Source organism: Ictidomys tridecemlineatus, chromosome 11 (assembly GCF_052094955.1).
Source record: "Ictidomys tridecemlineatus isolate mIctTri1 chromosome 11, mIctTri1.hap1, whole genome shotgun sequence".
Classification (NCBI taxonomy): domain Eukaryota; kingdom Metazoa; phylum Chordata; class Mammalia; order Rodentia; family Sciuridae; genus Ictidomys; species Ictidomys tridecemlineatus.
Genome location: NC_135487.1, coordinates 20,062,551 through 20,083,149, shown reverse-complemented (window position 1 = coordinate 20,083,149; position 20,599 = coordinate 20,062,551). Strand labels below are relative to the sequence as shown.

Sequence of the window (20,599 nt, the reverse complement as noted above, 5' to 3'; positions counted from 1 at the left end):
CATTGCATTAAACCTATAGAAAACTTTTGGTAATATTGCCATTTTGATAATGTTAGTTCTGCCTATCCATGAACAGGGTATATTTTTCCATCTTCTAAGATCTTCTTCTACTTCTCTCTTTAGGGTTCTGTAGTTTTCATTGTATAAATCTTTCACCTCTTTTGTTAGGTTGATTCCCAAGTATTTTATTTTTTTTTGAGGATATTGTGAATGGAGTGTTTTTCCTCATTTCCGTTTCAGAAGTTTTGTCGCTGATATACAGAAATGCCTTTGATTTATGCATGTTGATTTTATATCCTGCCACTTTGCTGAATTCATTTATTAGTTCTAGTAGTTTCTTTGAAGACCCTTTTGGGTCTTCTAGGTATAGAATCATGTCATTCGCAAATAGTGATAATTTAAGTTCTTCTTTTCCTATTTTTATGCCTTTAATTTCTTTTGTCTGTCTAATTGGTCTGGCTAGTATTTCAAGGACTAAATTAAATAGAAGTGGTGAGAGAGGGCATCCCTGTCTTGTTCCAGATTTTAGAGGGAATGCCTTCAACTTTTCTCCATTCAGAATGATGCTAGCCTGAGGCTTAGCATAGATAGCTTTTACAATGTCAAGGTAAGTTCCTGTTATCCCTAATTTTTCTAATGTTTTGAACATAAAGGAATGCTGTACTTTGTCGAATGCTTTCTCTGCGTCTATCGAGATGATCATATGGTTCTTATCTTTAAGTCTATTGATGTGGTGAATAACATTTATTGATTTCCGTATATTGAACCATCCTTGCATCCCACAGTTAGTTGTTCTTATTGCCTTGGGCCTCTGGCGACAGAACATCATGGCAAGAACACATGGCAGAGGAAACCTGTCTACTTTGTGGTGGCCAGGAAGCAAATAAAAAATAAGAGGAGGGCTGGGGCTGGGGTTCAGTTGTAGGGCACTTGCCTAGCACATGTGAGGCACTGAGTTCATCCTCAGCACCACATAAAAATAAAGGTATTATGTTCATCTACAACTAAAAAAAAAAATTTTTTTTTAAAGAGTAAGAGAAGGGGTCACAGTCCCAATAGACCCTTCAAGGTCACACTCCCATTGACCTGACTTCCTTCCACTGGGGCCCATCTCCCAACAGTGCTACAGGCTATAGATCAAGTCTTCCACACTTGGGCCTTTGGAGGACCTTTCAGATCCAAATTGTAGCACAGAGTAAGGGTGTATATTGTTCCATGAAACTCTGGCTTATTCTCAGTTATGTATATGTGTGTACTAGTTCACAGTGGAACTCGTGGTTACCATGAGTCAAGGTCCTGAAAGTCTGTAGGACTCTCAGCATCTCAAGCCACTCCTCCCAGCACTCTTCGCCCTCCAGTGTGTATTCTTCCATCTCATCCTTTTTTAAAAAAAAATTTTTTTACATGTGGATGGATTTTTATTTTATTCATTTATCTATATGCCGTGCTGAGACTCAAACCCAGGGCCTCACACATCCTAGGCAAGTGTTCTACCACTGAGCCACAACCCCAGCCTGCGCAGTCCCATCCTTTTATATGTCTTGCCTCAAAGTCTTTGCATATGCTTTTTCCTCTGCATAGAATGTTTTTTTGTATACTTGAAGTGGTTAATATCTCTGTCCTAGCCATCCACCTAAATCCCTCTCCTGCTACTGTCTCTTTATAAATTATAATTTTTGCTGGTTGTGGCACATACCTATAATCCCAGTGACTCGGGAGGCTGAGGCAGGAGGATTGCAAGTTCAAAGCCAGTCTCAGCAACTTAGTGAGGCCCCAATTCAGTGAGACCCTATCTCAAAATAAAACATAGGGCTGGGGACATAGCTCAGTTGGTAGAGTGCTTGCCTCACATGCACAAGGCCCTAGGTTCAATCCCCAGTACCACCAAAAAAAAGGAAAAAGATATTCAGTTACAAAATAAAACATAAAAGAGGGCTGGGGATATAGCTCAGTAGTTAAGTGCTGCTGGGTTCAATCCCCAGTACCAAAAAAATAATAAGTTTTAATTCTTGTATTTGCCTGTTTGTTTTTCACCTGCTCTGCTCCTCTAGAATGAATGAAGGAATGTAGCTGAGCATGGTGGTGAGTGCATATAGTCAGATTTACTCAAAGAGCTAGGGAAGGAGGGTCACTTGAGCCCAGAAGTTCAGGGCCAGCCTGGGAAACACAGCAAGACCCCATCTATTAAAAAATAAAAAGAAACGAAGAAAGGATCAGTTGAATGAACAAATGAACAAAGGTTTGTGAGTATGTGTGAATGTGAGTGTGTGTACGTGTGTGTTTTATGTACTTGGCCATGGAGATAGCCCACACACCCAGGGTCTAGCTCACGCTCTACCCAGATTACCCCCATGTCTTTGGGCAGGTCCCTCCCTCAGTGCCTCCCATTGTGGGAAGGGTTTGATACTTGAAAAAGGCCTTCTCGGTACCAATAGTCTATGATTCTTTGTCTGGACGTAGAATGTGGGCTGGTGGTTAATGATCATTTCTTCCAGTTTACAGGATTTCTTCGTCTCCTGTATCTCATTTGATTTTCACAACAGTTCCTAGGAAAGCCAATAAGGCTGTTCTTACCAGTGTCATTTACACTTTAGAATCATAAAACTCAGTGGCTTGGGAATTTGATCAAACTAGCAGACTAGAAAAAACAAGTACCACCAGGTACTGTGATGCGTGTCTGGAATCCCAGTGTCCCAGGAGGCTAAGACAGAGGATCACAAGTTCAAGGCCAGCTCAGGCTACTCAGCAAGTTAGTGAGTCCTTGTCTCAAAAAATAAAAGAGGCTGGAATGTGTCTCAACAGTAAAGCACCCCCAGCTCAATCCCCAGAACCAGAAAAGCAAAAAAGAAAGAAAAGAGAAAACCCAGGTGCCAAATCTGAGCCCTTGACTTCTGCCTTGACACTGTTTCCCAACACCAGCCCAGGCAGCCCGCCCTGGAGGAGAATGAGGATATGGCGGGAAAGGGGGCCTTCTTGGCTTCCCTTGCCCTACTGTTACATGACTGTCTTGCCTTCAGAGTCTAGTAGCTTGGGGTCCTCAGGCACTAGTGCTGTGACATCAGCTAAATCCAATAACTCAGTGAGGCAACCTCTTCGAACCTCCCCTACCACATTTTGAAAATAGGAATAACAAAACATACCTTGTGTAATCATCATGAGGACTCAAAGACTTCAAAGGGGACTTCAAGATTTTCCTTTTCCTTTAAGCATTACTTAAAGTCTACTGTCCTAGATGCCCATGGACCAAAGACTGATCTGGGATTGGATGGGCAGAGGGATCCTCCTCACTAATCTGGCCTCATCCCCTGACTCAGGAACCTGGCAGACCGAGGCCGTGTTCAGTGAGAAAGCGTTGATCCAAGTTCCCAATGACATCCCTCTTCAGAGTGCTGCCACCCTGAGTGTCAACCCCTGCACAGCCTACAGGATGTTGGTGGACTTTGAGCAGCTGAAGCCAGGTAGGAACTTACAAGTAGGGAAAGCAGGCCAGGGCCTCCTCACCAGAGTGCACCCAGATCCTGACTGGGGGGTGGAAGGCCTGGGAAGATGATGGGCCCCTGCCTCAACAAGTGTGCTGCTATCGTTTTTACTTAGGAAGTTGTTAACTTGGGGGCTGGGGCTGGGACTCAGCGATAAAGCACTTGCCTAACACATGTGAGGCACTGGGTTCAATCCTCAGCACCACATAAATAAATAAAAAAATAAAGGTATTTTTCCATCCACAACTGAAAATATATATAAAAGATGTTAACTTGGTTCCTAGAAAACACCCTGTGAGCTCACGAGGAGTACAACCTTGGAAACTGCTATAGGGTCAAATTCCCTAGAGCTTGGGATGGAATTCTGTCACTCAGCAAAAATGTGTCGAGCTGTGCTAAGCTCTGGGGACACAAAGCCAGACAAGATAGACACAGTCTCTGTGTTTTCAGTAAAATGCTGAACTTGGTGTTACTAATTCTGCTCAGCATTAATACAGCACTTTCCATCCGTAGGTGCGTGTGCAGGCATTATCCCCATGGAGTGTTTCGCCTTCAAAGCTGTGCAGGGAGCTTAATGTCATTGGTTAAGAGCTCAAGGCCCAGGCACACAACCTAGGTCTGAACCCAACTTCACCTTCACTAGCTGAACTCATGGCTCAAGTCAGCAGAGTTTTCATCCTTAAGATGGAGAATAAGGGGCTGGGGATGTGGCTCAAGCGGTAGTGTGCTCACCTAGCATGTGTTCAGCCCTGGTTTGATCCTCAGCACCACATACAAAGGTGTTGTGTCCACTGAAAACTAAAAAAATAAATATTAAAATTCTCTCTCTCTCTTAAAAAAAAAAAAGAAGTGAAAAAGTGAAAGTTCTCAACTTAATAGAAGAAGAAAAATAATTTTATACTTAGGTCACTAAGAAACAAAATAAAATCTAATAAAAGAAATAAGAGTGGCTGTATTCTAATAAAAAAAAACTTTATAAAAAAAAAAAAACAAGAGAGAGAATAAGGAGGGTTGATGAACTGCAGCAGCATGACACTTAGCACAGCAGCCAGCCTGCTGGGCAAGAAGTACCAGCTGCTTTTATTAGTCTTCCTTAGAGAGGTGAACTTGCAAGAAGTCCCTCAGCAAGTAAACAACAGAGCCATGTGTTTTATCTGGGTTCCCCTGAAAGCAGAGCCTTAGACCAGGAGTGGGACCAGGCAGTTCTTTCGGGTAGTGGTCACAGGAAGGCAAAGACATTAAGGCCAGTTAGTGCTGTGGGCGACCCGACTCAGTCCCACTAGGACTCTGCAGAGACCCTCATGGAGCTCACTCTAGAATTAGCCCCAAGTGCAGGAGGCTGGGCCAGTTTTCCACCAACTCCCATCCCCCGTGGTTTGGTTTGGTTTGGTTTGGTATGCAGTAGTGGGGATCCAACTCTGGGCCTCATGCTTGCTAGACAAACACTCTACCACTGAGCTGCACCCCCAGCCCCCACACCCCCGCCTTTTGCAAGTTGCCCCGCACCCTGCATATCCATGAGCTGGCAGGAACTATAGAAATGCCCAGGCTGCCTCTCTCATGCCAGCAAGGACACTGAAGCCATGTGCTGATGGAATGTGATGGAGCTGGGTAGGCAGCTGCTGCCTGAGGCCTGGGGGGACATTGATCCCAGCTCATGGAGAGCAGTGTGGCTTTTCAGGGCTATGGCAGAGGGGTCTTAGGAGCTTTCCATGGAAAAAGTCAGGAGGTGGGACCAGGGACCTCGGCTGGAGTCCTAGTATAGCAGACACTGTGGCACCTGCATCACATCCCCTCAAACCACTCCTGATTTGGGCTGCAGCTGTGGTGGACAAATCTGCACATTTTGATGATACCCACCGTGCCCACTGAGCACTTCTCCACTTGTCTGCTTCAAGGCTATTGTCCTGGGCTAGATCAGCATTGAACAAACTTAGAATCTTGACCCATAGTAGGAATCACATTTCACATTGTTATCTAGTACATACACATGTATGAAAATTATAAATATATATGAAACCAAAGCTTCACAGCACAGTATTTGTCCTTACCATGTGAGATGCACTCTGTTATTTTTTATTCTTCTCAAATCTAACTAAAACAAAACAGTGCTGCCTGTGACCCTCTAGATTGAGTCACAGTGCACTAGGGAGTGAGAACCTTTATGCTGACCCTGGCAGAGTGTGGATACAGCCTTCTCTCAGGAGCCCTCTGTCTCTAGCTCCACCCACTGTGCACAGATCCCAGATACCTCTCAAACACCAGGGAGCATTTCATAGCTAACAGAGCACCTGCCTGGACACAGAGCATTTGATTCCAGTCAGGGGCACCTTGATTGGTGCTCTTAGGATTCCTGTTTTCTGAGGAGAAAACTGAAGTTCAAAAAGGACACAACTTGCCTTGTCTAGTTCGTCACTGGTTATACTGGAATTCACCCAGTTCCATCTGTTCCAGAGCCATGTTCTCCCTAGTGTGCCTGACTGCCTCCCCCACTGCAAGTTCCAAAGCCAGTCCTGTGCTTTGACCACAAACTGCCTGCAGGACTCTGTTTCAGGGGTTGCCAGTTTGTTTTGTTTTTTTGAGGAGAGAGAGAGAATTTTTAATATTTATTTTTTAGTTCTCGGCGGACACAACATCTTTGTTGGTATGTGGCGCTGAGGATCGAACCCAGGCCGCACGCATGCCAGGCGAGCCCACTACCGCTTGAGCCACATCCCCAACCCAAGTTTTTCCATTGAAACTCTTAATCCTATTTCAAAGCAGCACACCTTTATTCACTACTACACGGCCCTTCCCTTGAGAAGCTGCAGGTTGATAGACGCCGCCTCTACAACTGATTGTGGGCCGGGGCCACAGCATGTGATCAATAGAGACACTCACAGCCTGTGTGGGAGCACAACAGGGAGAACCCAGGAGGGCTCCATGAAGAACCACGCTTGAGCTGATCTTTGAGGATCACATAGGATGTTAAAAGGAGGGGAGCAATTTCAACCCAAGGAAATAATCTAAGCAGACACAGAGGACAAAGAATTTGGGAGGATGATGAAGGATATAAAACCAGTTGGGCCTTAAATTATGTCCTCTGTGGACACTAAGTGACCAGTTCTGGAAGGCATAATGGATGTTACGGAAGTTTGGGAAGGATCGAGAAAACAGTGCGTTAAGGCCCAAAATCTGAGTTCCAAAGGCTTCAATGCCAGATCCTGGGTCCTTCTGGGGCCTGAACACTTCGCCTCTTCCACTATCCTAGGATCCCAGGCTGGGAGTCCTTGACCTTTTTCAGGTGTGCAAGGCTTGACTTGGGTCTCTTCCTGGATCCACAGGGGACTCTGTCATCCAGAATGCATCCAACAGTGGAGTGGGGCAAGCAGTCATTCAGATCGCCGCAGCCCTGGGCCTAAGGACCATCAATGTGGTCCGAGACAGGTGGGTGGGGAGGCCTAATTCCAGATCATGACTTGGACCTTTTCCTCTCGCATCCCTGCCGGTGCTCATACCTCCACCAGAGGGCGCCATTGCAAAGCCTAACTGGCCTCCTTTACTGAGGAACAGTTGGCAGCTGAAGCTGATGAGTCAGCCCCAAGAAATGAAGTCCAGGTGGCACTTGGCTATAGGATGAGTGAATCTGAAATGTAGAGACACGGGAAGGAGGTGGAGATTGTTGTTTCTGAACAGCTAGGAGTTTTGGAAACGACTTCTGATACCCCCATGTGTTTACATCCACAGTTAACATGTGGAAATGTTTTGAGTTGTACTGTTCTTCCTGCGAACTGTCAAGCCCTGGGCCCCTCTTCCCCTTGCATTTGTGCACTAAATCCTACTGTGAAGGAGATGGAGCAGGTTTCTCCTCTCTTTTACAGATGAGGAAACTGAGTTTCAGAGAGAGAAGGCAGCTTGTTCAGGAAGAGTCGCCCACAGGCTTATTTTCCTTCCGCCACATCATCCAGTTCCCCATCTCCTCATTCATGCTAACAAAAATGATTCTTGCCCAAGACACCAGGGCCACTCCTCGGCCAGAGTGTGTTTGCGTTTGTACAACACCCTGATTGCTCCTGGAAAAGTCGGGGGAGGTTATTATTTCAGTAGAAAATTTTAGGAAGTGGGATCACTTCTTTCTGGGCACAGATGGTTTCTAGCACCCCTGAGCTGGCAGAGACTGCAGAAACCTCCCAGCCCTGGCTCTGTCCAGGGAAGAATGGCCGGCAAGGAAACAAGGCTAGGAGCTGCTGGCACAGGATTAATTTTGTGGCTGGCCCCTGCTCGAGGCCTGGCTTAACCCCAATCCCAGCCTCCCAGAAAAGAAATATGGATTCTTACAGCTGTAGCAGAGGAGTCCTGGCAGCTTTGGGGAGAGGAAGCCAGCAGGTATGATGAGGGACTTTGGATTGTGTTTGACTTTCAGGCCTGACATCCAGAAACTGATGGACAGACTAAAGGATCTGGGGGCCGAGCATGTCATCACAGAGGAGGAACTAAGAAAGCCAGAAGCAAAAAACTTGTTCAAGGTACCCAGGGAAAGGGCATTGCTTCTCCATCCCATGCCCATCTCCTAAAGAAAGCTTTTGCTCCTGTCTGCACCCCTCCTTTTTGCCTCTTGTAAAGCCTGTTCCCTTAGCCAAGGGACAGCTTGCATGAAGTGTTCAGATGCTTGAGGGAAGCAGGGGAAACTTCAAAGTTTAGAAAATCCTGTATGATTTGCAGTTTTAAACATTTATGGTGAGTTACATCAGCCCATACTGCAGATATAAATCTTAGAGTTGGGAGAGGACCTGAGGAAACTTGAGACACAGAGAGGGAAGAGAAAAGAGTCAACCATTCCTAAGCTTCTGCCTCCATTTTACCTGATAATTCCCAGGTAAGTCCCGAGTCCTGAGTCTCTTTCAATGAGGAAACCCACACTCAGAAAAGATAAATGACTTGACCAGAATCACGTAGATATAAGTGGTCCATCAGGGCTGGCCCCAGGGTCTCTGAATGTAGAACCTTGGCCCTTCCACAACGTCTGCCCTCGTCCCACAACTCCCAGTAAGTGAGCAAACCCTGTCACCACCCTTGTTAAGTGAACCAGCTGGAGACACCAAACACATGCACCCACTCAGGAATGTATGCCCCTTGAGAACGTTTCTGGAGCTCTAGACCAGCACATCACATGTAAACAGAGTCTAAAGTACCCAGCTAAGGAGCATTAAGGGAGCTAAAGCTGCTCAAAACTGACCACAGATGCTCCATGTCTCTTCTTTCCCGGAGGAGGCATGTTTTGAACCAAGTCCTGAATCGAGCACTCACTATCTACCATGTACAGAGATGGCTGAGATACTATGGGAGAACTCACAGACTAGGTGGGCAGATGTGCCACGTGACCCGAGAGCTGGGAGGAGGATCACAGAGCACCTGTCTCTGTAAAGCCTGTTCCGAAGTTGCTACAGGCTCCTCCCAGGCAGAAAAAGCAAGATCAAAGCCATGACCACCCCATTCCCTTCACTCCCTCCTTTTGACACTGCACGGGTCAGGGAAGTATTTGTAGAAGCTTCAAACCCACGTGTAAAAGGGTTGCTCCCTCACGGCAGACTCCTTGTTTTCCAGAACACACCCCAGCCACGGCTTGCTCTCAACTGTGTTGGCGGGAAAAGCTCCACAGAGTTGCTGCGGCATTTAGCGTAAGTCCCTCTACCCTACAGGGCTAGTTTGCTCAAGCTTCTAGGTCACTAACTGGGAGGACATCAAGTGACCCAGACCCAATGGTCAATGTGAGCCAAAACCAGATTAGCACAACATTGAGTAGGAAACAAGGACCAAAGACATCCGGCTCCTTGGGCACTTCTTTCTCAGTCTCCTCCTATATGGGACCAAGAGACCTGTTTCCCAGGGACTCCAGAAATCAACTGCTAAGCTCTCCATCACAGGATGGTCAAGGATTCATAAATTTGGGGCCTCTTAAAAGTCACTTAGTCTGAACTTAGTAGCTTTTAAAATTTTTATTAGCTTTTAAAACTAGATTCTAATTTACAAGTAACATTATATCTATTTCAAAACATTTTGAAACATGTAAAAGTACAAAGGAAAACCTAAAGGTTCTCTCATCCCTCAGCCAAGCACCATGGCAGCATTATCTGTGCACATTCTGTCCTTTCCTCTGACATAAACGTCAGCTGGAGAGCCCCTGAAAAGACTTGCCAACTAGAGCAGAAGTCCCCTCTACACTGATTTAGTTAATAATTTGCTGAGCACTCACTAGCTACCAGGGACAGAGTTGGCTGAGACACTGCAGGAGAACTCACGGACTAGGTGGGCAGATGAGCCACATGACTAGAGAGCTGGGCAGAGGATCACTGAGCACATGCACCTGCCTCTGTGTGTGCTGTTTGAAGTGTTTTAATTCCGCTTCCCCCCCCCCTTTGGTGCTGGAAGTTGAACCCAAGGCCATGCGTGTACTGACACATGTTCTGACACCAAGTTACACCCCCAGACCCCTCACCTCCATTTTACACTTAAAGCAAATGAGTCCCAGAGGAGGTAGTTTCCTTGCCAAAGGTATAGTCAGCAGAGAGCCAGGTCACCCAAGTTTGCATGACTCTGGAGAAGATCTCTTGAGCCCTAAATTTAGCAACCTCTGAGGCAAACTATGACCCCCATGTCTTTGCCAGAGAAAGCATTGTGCACTGGTCACAAGTGTAGGCATTGGAGTCAGAGTGGCTAGGTTCCAGCCCTAACTCTGCTCTTGCCAGCTGTGGACCTGTGGAAAGTTAGGCAATACCTGAAAAATGATCCAAGCTTCAGCCCCTTCATCTCTACAGTTGGAGTAATAGAAACCCATTCTGCTTCCCAAGAGTAATCTAAAGGCCACTGAAGTGATATACAAATAACTCATTATTCAATTGAGGAATGGATTTAAGTTTTCTCATTTGCAAAATGAGTGTATCCAAGTGTTCCCTTGGGGTCACTATGAGGATGCCCTGAGATGGTACACGTAACATGCTCAGAACTGTGCTTGGCATTGTAGACAGTAAAAGTCAGCTGTTCTGATCAGCCAAGTACAGCAGGGACACAGAGGAGAGAGGGCTCAGTCCCCTCAGGAACTGCTTTCTATAGCAAGCGCCAGTTGAAGGGAACTTTAGACCAAACTAGGTCCTGGGGCTGCAGCTCGGGTAGAACACATGGGTGACATGCAGGAGGCCCTGGGTTCAACCCCCAGTGCTGCACATACAAGAAAATGATTAAACTCCCCAGCAGCCTCAGGGCCATAGTCAGTCAGCTCTTCCATTTTGTAGTAAGTCTGCCTTGTGGCGTCCTAAAATACGCTTCAGGTCATCCTTGACCTCAAGACTCCTAAAAGAGCCAGGGAGTCAGGAGGGGAACAAAGGTCAAGTCAAGCATGAAAAGTCCTAGCTTATTAGCTTTTAAAAATTATACTCACCTCACTCCTATGTACAGCCAAGTGTGTGTATCACTCAGCAGCTACTGAGGCAGCACCTCCTACAGGGTCAGGACATTGTCCTCTTCACCACCCACATTCACTCCTATCTGTAGAAGTATTGAGGCACTGATTTTTAGAAGGAGCATTTACACATGAAAAGCCAAGGTCTGGGTCGTTTTCCTTAGGTCTCCCAAGGTCCCAAAGTCACCCTCCCATAAGCGGGAGCAGAGCTGGAGCTGGATGGTGGGATGCAAACCCTGACTGGGTGGGTGGGATCAGTGGGTGAGTGGGATCCATGGGTTCCCGGCGCCGCTGAGCACCCCATTCATGTGGAGGGTGGTGCGTGCTGTTGGTATAGATTCTTGCCTCCTGACTCCCTCTGTCAGGGTTGAGCGCAGGGATCTATTTTTTTTTTTGCCCTTCCCAGGTCAAGGTTTAAAAGTGAGGAGTAGATGTGCTGTGGCAGGTTCAAGAAGGCCTCTCCTCGGCCTGCACCCACTCTTTGTTCTCTTTGGACTCTTCAGGCCTGGAGGAACCATGGTGACCTACGGGGGGATGGCCAAGCAGCCCGTCACAGCGCCTGTGGTGAGCTGCGGGGAGGATGCCAGCAGATGGGCCCAGATGCCTCGGCCTGTTCCCTTGGCACCACACTCTGACCATTTTCCTGTCCCTGGGAGAATTCTATACCCTTAACGGGTACCTGGAAGTTTTACCCTTCCGGCCCAGCATGTCCCTCCTGTGTCCGCAGAGCCTGCTCATTTTTAAGGACCTCAAACTTCGGGGCTTTTGGTTGTCGCAATGGAAGAAAGATCACAGTCCAGGTGAGTGGATGATGGCCCTGTTACCAAGGGTCACAGGAGACAGGAGTGCCTAGCATGGCTGCAGAAGGGACCAGCTACACTGAGCCCTACAGAGGTGACTGGGTCCTCAACACTATGGCAGGATAAAGGAAAATCATTCTAGCCACAGCTGCAGCCAGCAATGTTCTTAGACTAAACTGTTAGTGGTAGGGCCACAGTGTAGAATAAGACAGTGCTCTTGTCCCGACAGCGACAGTGGGGAAGACGACCAAGTAAGGAGGGCAGACTGGAGCCAGCACGCCTGTGTTTAAGTCCTGTGTCCACCCTCACGGGATCTAGGTCCTGCCTAGCCCACCTGTGGGACCTGGGGCAAGTTGCTGGATCTCTACCTCGGCTCCAACATCATGATCATTTAAACTCTTGTGAGCCATGTTTGTCAAAGGAGGAAACTAAGGTTCAGAGTGGCTAGGAAGGCGCACCCCTATAATCCAGAGATGCAGAGGCTGAGGCAGGAGAATTACAAGTTCAAAGCCAGGCTTAGCAACTTAGTGAGACTCTGTCTAAAAAAAGAAAAAAAAAAAAAAAGGTTGAGGATGTAGCTCAGTAGGTAGGCACCCCTGGGTTTAATTCCTGGTACAAAAAAAAAAAAAAATAGAGTGGCTGAGCTTGCCCAGAGTCACCCCACCTAGAGAGTGGGGCAGCCAGGATGTGAGCAGATAGGCTCTCTGACTCCAGAACCTGAGCCCCGGCATGCTGTTCTTCCTGTCCCAGAGGACCTGCACCCCAGAGTGACCTCAGCTGAGAAGGAAGACTGACATGGAATTATCAAGTGAAGGGAGGGCGCCCTGCTGGGCCGAGGGTGTTCAGGCAGAAACAGCAAAAGCCCATAAAAGAGAGTGTGACTCATGAGGCACCACCGTGGTCCTGAGGGAGTGGAGCTTTCAGTCTGGGCTGGGCTGGGCAGCTGGACAGGCAGGTTCAGACCAATTACAGAAGGCCTTATAAGCCTTTTTAAGGAGTTCAGGCTTTGTCCTGAAGGCAACCGGGGAGTCACTAAGTGTTTTTAAGCAGGACGAAGGATTAGATTCGAAGGTTGAATGAGGCTATGTCTATGAAAAGCACCTCGGCCAAGGCTTACTTGAGCTCTTCTAGCACCATACCGGGTCCTTAGCAGGAGGCAGGTTCAGGGAGGGGAGGGCAGTGGCCTCAGCTCGAGGGGTCCTGAGGGAGTCCTGGACCATAGGGAGAGCAGAGCTCATCTGTTCCATGTGAGCTGGCGTGGCAGGCTCTCCCGCCTCCCTCCTGGGGCCCTCTGCCTTCCCTGCCTCCAAGTAATGGTCCCCACCCTCCTGCCTATCAGTAGGCAGCCCCGTCCCAGCAGCGCTGTGTGGTGTGAGCCATGTTAGCCACCACTCAGAAGGGTCTCTGCCTGCCCAGGAGCTCCTCGGCTCCCACCCCATCGTCCTCTGACCCCATCTTGGCCCTCACTGTCCTGAATCCAGGTGGGACCAGGCTGCTTCCACCACCACCCCATCCTTAGCAAAGGCAGGGCATCCACGGGAAGTCCACCTGCCATCTCACCAAGCCCCAGCTGTTGTCCCCCATCTGACTTCTTCCCACAGACGAGTTCCAGGGGCTGATTCTCACTCTGTGTGACCTCATCCACCGAGGCCAGCTCACAGCCCCTGCATGCTCAGAGGTCCCACTCCAGGACTACCAGCGGGCTTTGGAAGCCTCCATGGAGCCCTTCGTGTCTTCCAAGCAGATTCTCACCATGTGAGCTGCAGCTGGAGGGGCAGTGAGTGGGGGGGAAGTGGACCCACAAAGCTGGCTTCAGGCCCTTCAGTTAGGGCCCAGCCTTCCCCGGACTGCTCTCCACTTGCTGCCTCTTCCCCCAGGAGGATGGGGAGGTCAGCCTTGGGCATCTAATAAAGTCTGAACATCCTTAAAAAAAAAAAAAGGCAAAAAGAATAGAAGTCATCTCTGCAGAGCAGCAACACTGTGCACCTCCACCTGCAGCACGAGGAAGCGCCCTTCCCTGATTCTCCTTCACCTGTCCCTGTGAATCATTTCCTGACCACCTGAAAGCAAAACTTGGGTGAGTGAGTGTAAGAGCCACAGCCAGTAAGCCACAGTGTCTGCCCTTAAGCCTGCACACCCACAGGGGAGAATCTTCCACAAAGAAGGACTGGACTCCCTTCCTGGCCAGTGTGTAGCCCAGCCCAGGGCAGGAGGATCTGTTTCCTGGAAGAGTGAATGCCAAACTAGATCATCCCAGCCCGGAAGAAACTGCAGACATGGGATCTTGGGTGGCTGGACAACCCTTAGGAAGCTTCCACTCTAACCAGGGACGTAGAGTTTATACCAGTGGTTCACAGCCAGAGGCAACTTGACCCCCAAGAGACATTTGGTTATGTCTGGGAACATTTTGGCTGCCATGACTTGGAGAAGAGATTGTCACTGGCCCCTAGTGGGCAGAGGTCATGATACGTTCAACAGTCTACAAGGAGGGCAGGGGTGTAGCTTGCTGGTAGAGCACTGGTATGCTTAAGGCCCTGGGTTCAGTCCTCAGCAACACACACACACACACACACACACACACCTTTACAGTGCACAGAACAGTTCCCACAACAGCCATCCAGCTCAAAACCTGCATGAAACAACCTCACAGTCACCACCACAGTGACTGGTGCTTTAGAGAAGGCACATGTGCAGGACTGTGGACCAGGGCAAGGCTTCTTTGAGGAGACATTGGCAGAGGACCCTGAAACATGGGTAAGGTTCATTCAGGCAAGACAAGTGGGACTTTATGTGATTCTTTGGTGTTGGTTTCATGATCCTCTTGCCCAAAGCAAAGAACAAACTTTGGGATGTCTCCCTTGTCACCTGTCCTTCTGTACCCTTAAACTCAAGAGCCTTATTCAGGGAGCATTTTTTGAGAGGCTTGTGTGTGCCCAAAGAGAGGCGCGCCAGTGAAAGATGTCATGCCAGCCCTCAAGTTGCTTAGCCTAGTGCAAGAGACAGACCATCACATATAAGGTTGAGGTTGTGGGGTGGGACACAGAAGGGGCCCAGCTCTGCTTGACGGTGTCAAGGAAGAATTCCCAGTGGAAATCCTGTGCACAGAAATCTTTTATTTATTCGTTTTTAGTTGTCAATGGGCCTTTATTTAATGTGGTGCGAAGAATCAAACCCAGTGCCTTACACATGCCAGGCAAGCACTCTACCACTGAGCCACAGCACAGAAATCTTTAAGGCCAAATGGGAAAATGTATACCAAGCAAAGCCAGAAACACATATGAGAGTTTGGAGGCCAGAGAGGTCCTGACTTGGGGGTTGCTAACAGTCCAGTGTAGCTCTGCCTAAGGAGGAGGGGAATGAGAAAGGGGGTGGGAAAGGTGGGTGGGGTCAGATCATAAAGGGTCTTGAAGCCAGAATACCCTGAAGTTCTGAGGGAGCATGGGGAAACCGGCCAATAGGGTTCAGCTGCATGTGAGTGCACACACATCCCCCAGCAGAAACAGGTTCCCCCTGGGAACAGCTCCTATGTCCTCCAGAGAAAAGGACCCAGCTTCAGCTTGAGCCTGGGAATGACCTGCAGGTGCCCCTGGGTATTGCCATGTTGTACACCTGGCTCAGGATCAGCCCCAGCTCCCCATTCCCAGTCGCTAGGTTAGTGGGATGGGATATTCGTACAGAGGGCCAACGTGGGCAAGTGGGGAAGCTTGAAAGTGAGAGGCAGCGGTCCATAGGCTGTGGGAGTGAAAGTTAAGATGAGGTTTTGCAGGGAAACCCACAGAGTTGGGGTGTAGAGAACGCAAGGAGACCGTGGGCATGGTGAGGGAGGCTCTGGGACTACTCCAGGAAAAGGCCAACAGGGAGAAGGGGGTTTGGTAACAGCAGGCTGGGAGATCTGGAGTAACATTTGAAATGAGAACACTGAAGGGAATTATGCGTTGTACTTTTTGGGGTCTGGAGGTGTAACACTCAGGCTGGTCTTCAAAGAATGGTTATAATGAGCTCAAGAAAGGGAAACAAAAATTACTAAGAAAACTGTCAAGCAAAGTTCAGAGGCAGAATATTGATCTCAGGACCTTTTTTCATTTTCCCTATCCATTCCCCTCATTAGAATTAAAACCTAGAGCCTAGGCCTGATGGTGCACACCTGTAATCCCAGCGGCTCTGGGAGGCTGACAGGAGGATTGCAAGTTCAAAGCCAGCCTCAGCAACAGTAAGGCAAAAAGCAACTCAATGAGACCCCGTCTGTAAATAAACTACAAAACAGGGCTGGGGATGTGGCTCAGTGGTCGAGTGCCCCTGAGTTCAATCCCTGGTACCAAAAAAAAAAAGAAAGAAAGAATTAAAACCTAGAACTTTGAGGTGGGCACGTGGTAGGCTGGAGTAAACACTGGTTTCCCTGCTTCCCTTACAGCCAACAAGGTCTGCCCTTGTGAGAGATGTTAGATGCCAATTTCTTAGGAACCTTTTTTAGGATGTAGTTACCAGGTGCATCCTGTACCCTTTTCTTCCCCTTTTACCTTCCTCCCAGCTGGGATACAAACGTGATTCCTGAAGGGTGCACAGCCATCTTTGACCACATTAAGAAAGGGACAGAGAGAAAGTCAAAGGAGTCTGAGGCTTTGACTTCCACAAGTCTCAACTGCCTACCTCAGGACCTGGTTTAAGAGGTTTCACTGTCCCTAATCCTGAATGGTATCATTCAGTGACTTAACTTAAACTAAATCAAGTCAACCAATGTAAAGCTGAAAAAGGGAGTCCTGAAAGATGGTGATTCCCAGCTGGGACTGGAGGTTGCCCTTATTGGCAGTAGCCGACAAAAGACCTCCCAGTGGAGCTGTGCTATAGAGAAATCTCTTTGGTAGCAGGTCCGGGGACAATTTGGAGAGGTAGGCACTACGGAAAATCAGAAGTTCTCAGTCTTTGGAATTTCAGACAAGTAAACCCGCCCCAGCCCTCCACAGCTAAAATTCAAACACCAACTAATGGCTGCCAGCATGAGGCTAGCAGAGGGGAGAAAACAGACAAAATAATGTCAGAAGGGAATCTGACTTAAAATGGATCATCTTTTCTATACTAGTGCGAGACGTCATTTCTAATCTTCAGACAATAATCTGGAAGGGCAAGTGGAAACTGGCTCCAGAGCCGGAAGGCAAACAGGTGCTGACTCCTAAGGCAACGCTCAGGCACACCTGAAGCCCTGGAGCTGCCTGCCTGCCTGCCTCTCCCAGTCCTCTCCAGGGAGCATCCACCCGGCCGCTCCCGCAGCCAGCCCCACAGTGCTGATGCATGTCTTGTCTTGGAGATGAGATAAATAAGCCCACTTTCCTCAGGAGGAGACTGAGGTGCAGAAGAAAGTTTCCTGTGGGAGCCTGTGCTCTAGACATCACTGTTCTTGTGCCTAGAAGCGCTTGGCAATGCCCACAGTGCTCATTGGCAGGCGCCATGCCCAGGGTAGGGCACTGGGCCCAGCCATGACTGTTGGAAATGATGGGGAAGAAATGCTCAGCCCCGCACTGCATCTGCCCACATGTGCAGGCAGGAAAATTCCTGGGAAGACAGCAGGTCCGGCCTGAAGGTAGATGGCAAGGAGACAACGACATCTTCTGAAAGGGAAGAGAAATCTTTCCATGTGTCCATAACCCTGCATTTAGCTTGCCTAAGGCTCTGGGTTCAATCTTCAGCATCACATTCAAAAGCAGGGATTACTTGTTGAGAGAAGGGGTTTCACTGTGTTATCCAGGCTGGTCTCAACTCCTGGACTGAAGGGATCCTCCTGCCTCAACCGTCCAAAGGCTGGGACTGTAGGCATGTGACACTACACTAAACTATAACTTCCCTGAACATACTACATGAAAGGCACTGTTAAGTATGCTAGGGACACAGAAAGAGACAAAAAACAAACAAACAAACAAAAAAAAACCACGGCCCCTAGTACCAGCAAGCTTACATTCTAGTGACGGAGAAAGACAAAGAACAAGGGAATAAATAAGCTAATTCCAGACTGTAGTACTGTGAAAGAAAACACACAGGGCTATCGTAACTCAGTAGGTATTTGATTTAAAGCAGACAAGAAAATATGAGGCCTGGATAGGGAGCCAGCCATAGTCCAGGCAGAGAGAGTAGCATGCGTAGAAGCCCTGATATGTGTTGAGGCCTGGAGTAGGTTGGGAAGAGAGAATGCTGAGGAGACAGATTTGTGAACATTTAGAAGGAAGAACCCAAGACAGACCAAGTGTGGGGATTGAACTTTAGTTCCTTGCTGGATAGATATGCCACTTCCAGAGTTAGGGAACTCCAGAGAAAGTAGGTTTGGGAGACATGCATTTTCTCTCTGTGGATTCTTTCCCTCCTGTACAACAGATTGATGAGACTATATGACAACCAAGGTTTAGTGCTTATTCTTTAAAACCTTATGATCCTTTTACAAATTTGAGGCCAGCCTGAGCAATTTAGTGAGAACCTGTCTCAAAATAAAAAGGGCTGGGGGTGTAACTCAGAGGTTCAATCCCCAGTACAAAAATAAATAAATAAATAAATCACGATCCTAACATTTTCTAAATTCCAGATGGTTTAAAGATTGCAGTGTGAGGTCAGGCATTACCCTCACATTTTCTAAATTCCAAATGGCTTAAAGATTGCAACATGAGGCTAGGCACAGTGGCACATGCCAGGGCACACCCATGATCCCAGCCTTCAGGAGGCTGAGACAGGAGACCCTCAAATTTGAGGTCTGCCCCAACAACTTAGCAAGACCCTCTCTCAAAATTTTTAAAAATTAAAAGGGCTGAGAGGAGCGTAGCTCAGTGGTACATTGCCCTCAGATTCAATCCCCAGAACTGAGAAAGAAAAAAGATTGCAATATGAAAATAAGCTAAGTAACAGATTAAACTGAGGGTTTTTTGTTGTTGTTGATAATGTTTTTAAACTTCAGAGTGAGGAAGGCCTTTTGAAATACAATACAAAACTAGTACCAAAGAAAAACAAAGGATGGATAAATTTAATCCCCAAAATACCTAATGTTTTTGACTGGCAAAAACAAACAAACCTCTAGGCAAAATCACAAGTCAAACAACAAACTGGGAAAAAATATTTGCAATTCATTTGACAAAGAGCTGATTTTCCTAGTATATAGTGACCTATAAATCAAGAAAAATGAGCAAAAGATATAAACAGACATGCAAAAGGGAAACATAAATCCATCTTAACCATGAAGAGAGACTTGCTCCATTAAAAACAGTTGCCATTTGAACCCCCCAGAGATACCATTAATCAGGACTGACAAAAGGTAAAACATTTGATGACTCGGTATTGGGGAAAATATGGGAATAAGGCATTTAATGGAGTGTTGAACAACATCTACCAAAACTACTTGTGCTCACACTCTTTAACCCAAATATTCCTACTTCCAGGAATAGATCTTACATATATGAATATACAAGGCTCCTCCTGTAGCAATTCTCATGAGGAAAGATGGGAAACCATCTCAATGTCCTTCACTAGAGGATTGGTTAAATTACCATGTACAAAACGTTATAAGCCATAATAATAGTCCCGAGGAAGTTCCTTTTGTACTCTTCTGGAATGATTTTCAAATTAAATTAAGCCAAGAACTGTGTATGTACTACCCAGCTCTGCTTTATGTGGGTAAATTAACCTCTGGAAGGTTATTATTATTATTTTTTTAATTTTTTAGTTTTCGGCAGACACAACATCTTTGTATGTGGTGCTGAGGATTGAACCTGGCCGCACGCATGCCAGGCGAGCATGCTACCACTTGAGCCACAACCCCACCCTTTGGAAGGACATTTTAAGAAATTGCTTTTGAGGAGGGAAATAGCATCTGGGGGACAGAAAAGGGAAAACTTTCTGTTACATAGCATTTGAATTTTGAATTATCTTTCAAAATACAATTTAAAGAAATAAATACAAGCCAGACCTGGAGGCGCGTGCCTGTAATCCCAGTAACTCTGGGAGGCTGAGACAGGATTGCAAATTCAAGATCAACCTCAGCAATGTAATGAGTCCCTGCCTCAAAATTAATAAGGGCTGGGGATGTGGCTCAGTGTCTAAGCACCCCTGGCCTGGGTTCAATTCCCGGTAACAAAAACTAAGTGAGTAAATAAATTAATAATAAAAAGCAGAGAAACAAAACCCTTTCGTGGTTCTAAGAAAATTGAGTTGGTGCGAAGGGAACCAATATTTATTGAGCTCCCCATCTTGTCCACCGACAAGACTTCACAGGTTAGAACACAGGTTCGATTGGCGGGGTGATTTGCTCCGTGTCACGCCTAGTCAAACGCCAACGATGACTCCCACTTCTCACATTGCTTCTATTTAAACAGCTTCCTGTTCTTAAAATATTATAGAAGCTAACATTGTAAATCAAAGGTAGCGCTCTTGACTAGTATGACAGAGGCCCTGGGTTTGACCCCAGCACTGCAGAAATAATAATTTTAAAATAACATTGGTATAGTTTATTGAGCATTTTTGGTGTCTAGTCTCACAAAATTCTCAAGACAACTTTGAAAGGAAGTATTATCCCCCTCTGAGAGACGATAAAAGGATCAGAGACATCGCGCATTAAGAGCACAAGATCACAGACATGCAAGTTTGGAAGCCCGTTTAATTCCGATAAACTGCGCCGATGCCGAAACCACTCCCGGTTCAAAGGACAAAAGCGATTTCGCTCCGCGCGGAGGTGCACACACTTCCGGGGGGCGGCGCGAACCGGAAAGCTGCAGAAAGTGGCGCAGGCGCCACAACAAGCTCGCGAGAGAACGTGCCGGAGCCCGGGCGGCCGGCGCCAGCTGTCGATCATCTCGCTCCGCCCCCCGTCGGCGCGCCCCCGGGGAGGCCACGCCCCCAGCGCTGGCCGGGCGGGAAGC

The 20,599-nt window shown here is 47.5% G+C and overlaps 2 protein-coding genes across 7 annotated transcripts in view; one reads left to right on the top strand and one right to left on the bottom strand.

The window, feature by feature from the left end:
• Window positions 1-19,868, top strand: part of Mecr (mitochondrial trans-2-enoyl-CoA reductase) — a 42,279-nt gene extending 22,411 nt beyond the window's left edge. Inside the window, exons 4-10 of the mRNA XM_005317710.5 lie at window positions 3,315-3,458; window positions 6,803-6,905; window positions 7,882-7,984; window positions 9,063-9,136; window positions 11,418-11,478; window positions 11,642-11,714; window positions 13,316-19,868. Of these exons, the coding sequence (XP_005317767.2) occupies window positions 3,315-3,458; window positions 6,803-6,905; window positions 7,882-7,984; window positions 9,063-9,136; window positions 11,418-11,478; window positions 11,642-11,714; window positions 13,316-13,473 (716 nt within the window). The 3' untranslated portion in view covers window positions 13,474-19,868. The remainder of the gene's footprint in view (window positions 1-3,314; window positions 3,459-6,802; window positions 6,906-7,881; window positions 7,985-9,062; window positions 9,137-11,417; window positions 11,479-11,641; window positions 11,715-13,315) is intronic.
• The window catches only part of Ptpru (protein tyrosine phosphatase receptor type U), a 170,174-nt gene that overhangs the window by 101,584 nt on the left and 47,991 nt on the right, over window positions 1-20,599 (bottom strand). The gene's annotated exons all lie outside the window — the stretch shown is intronic.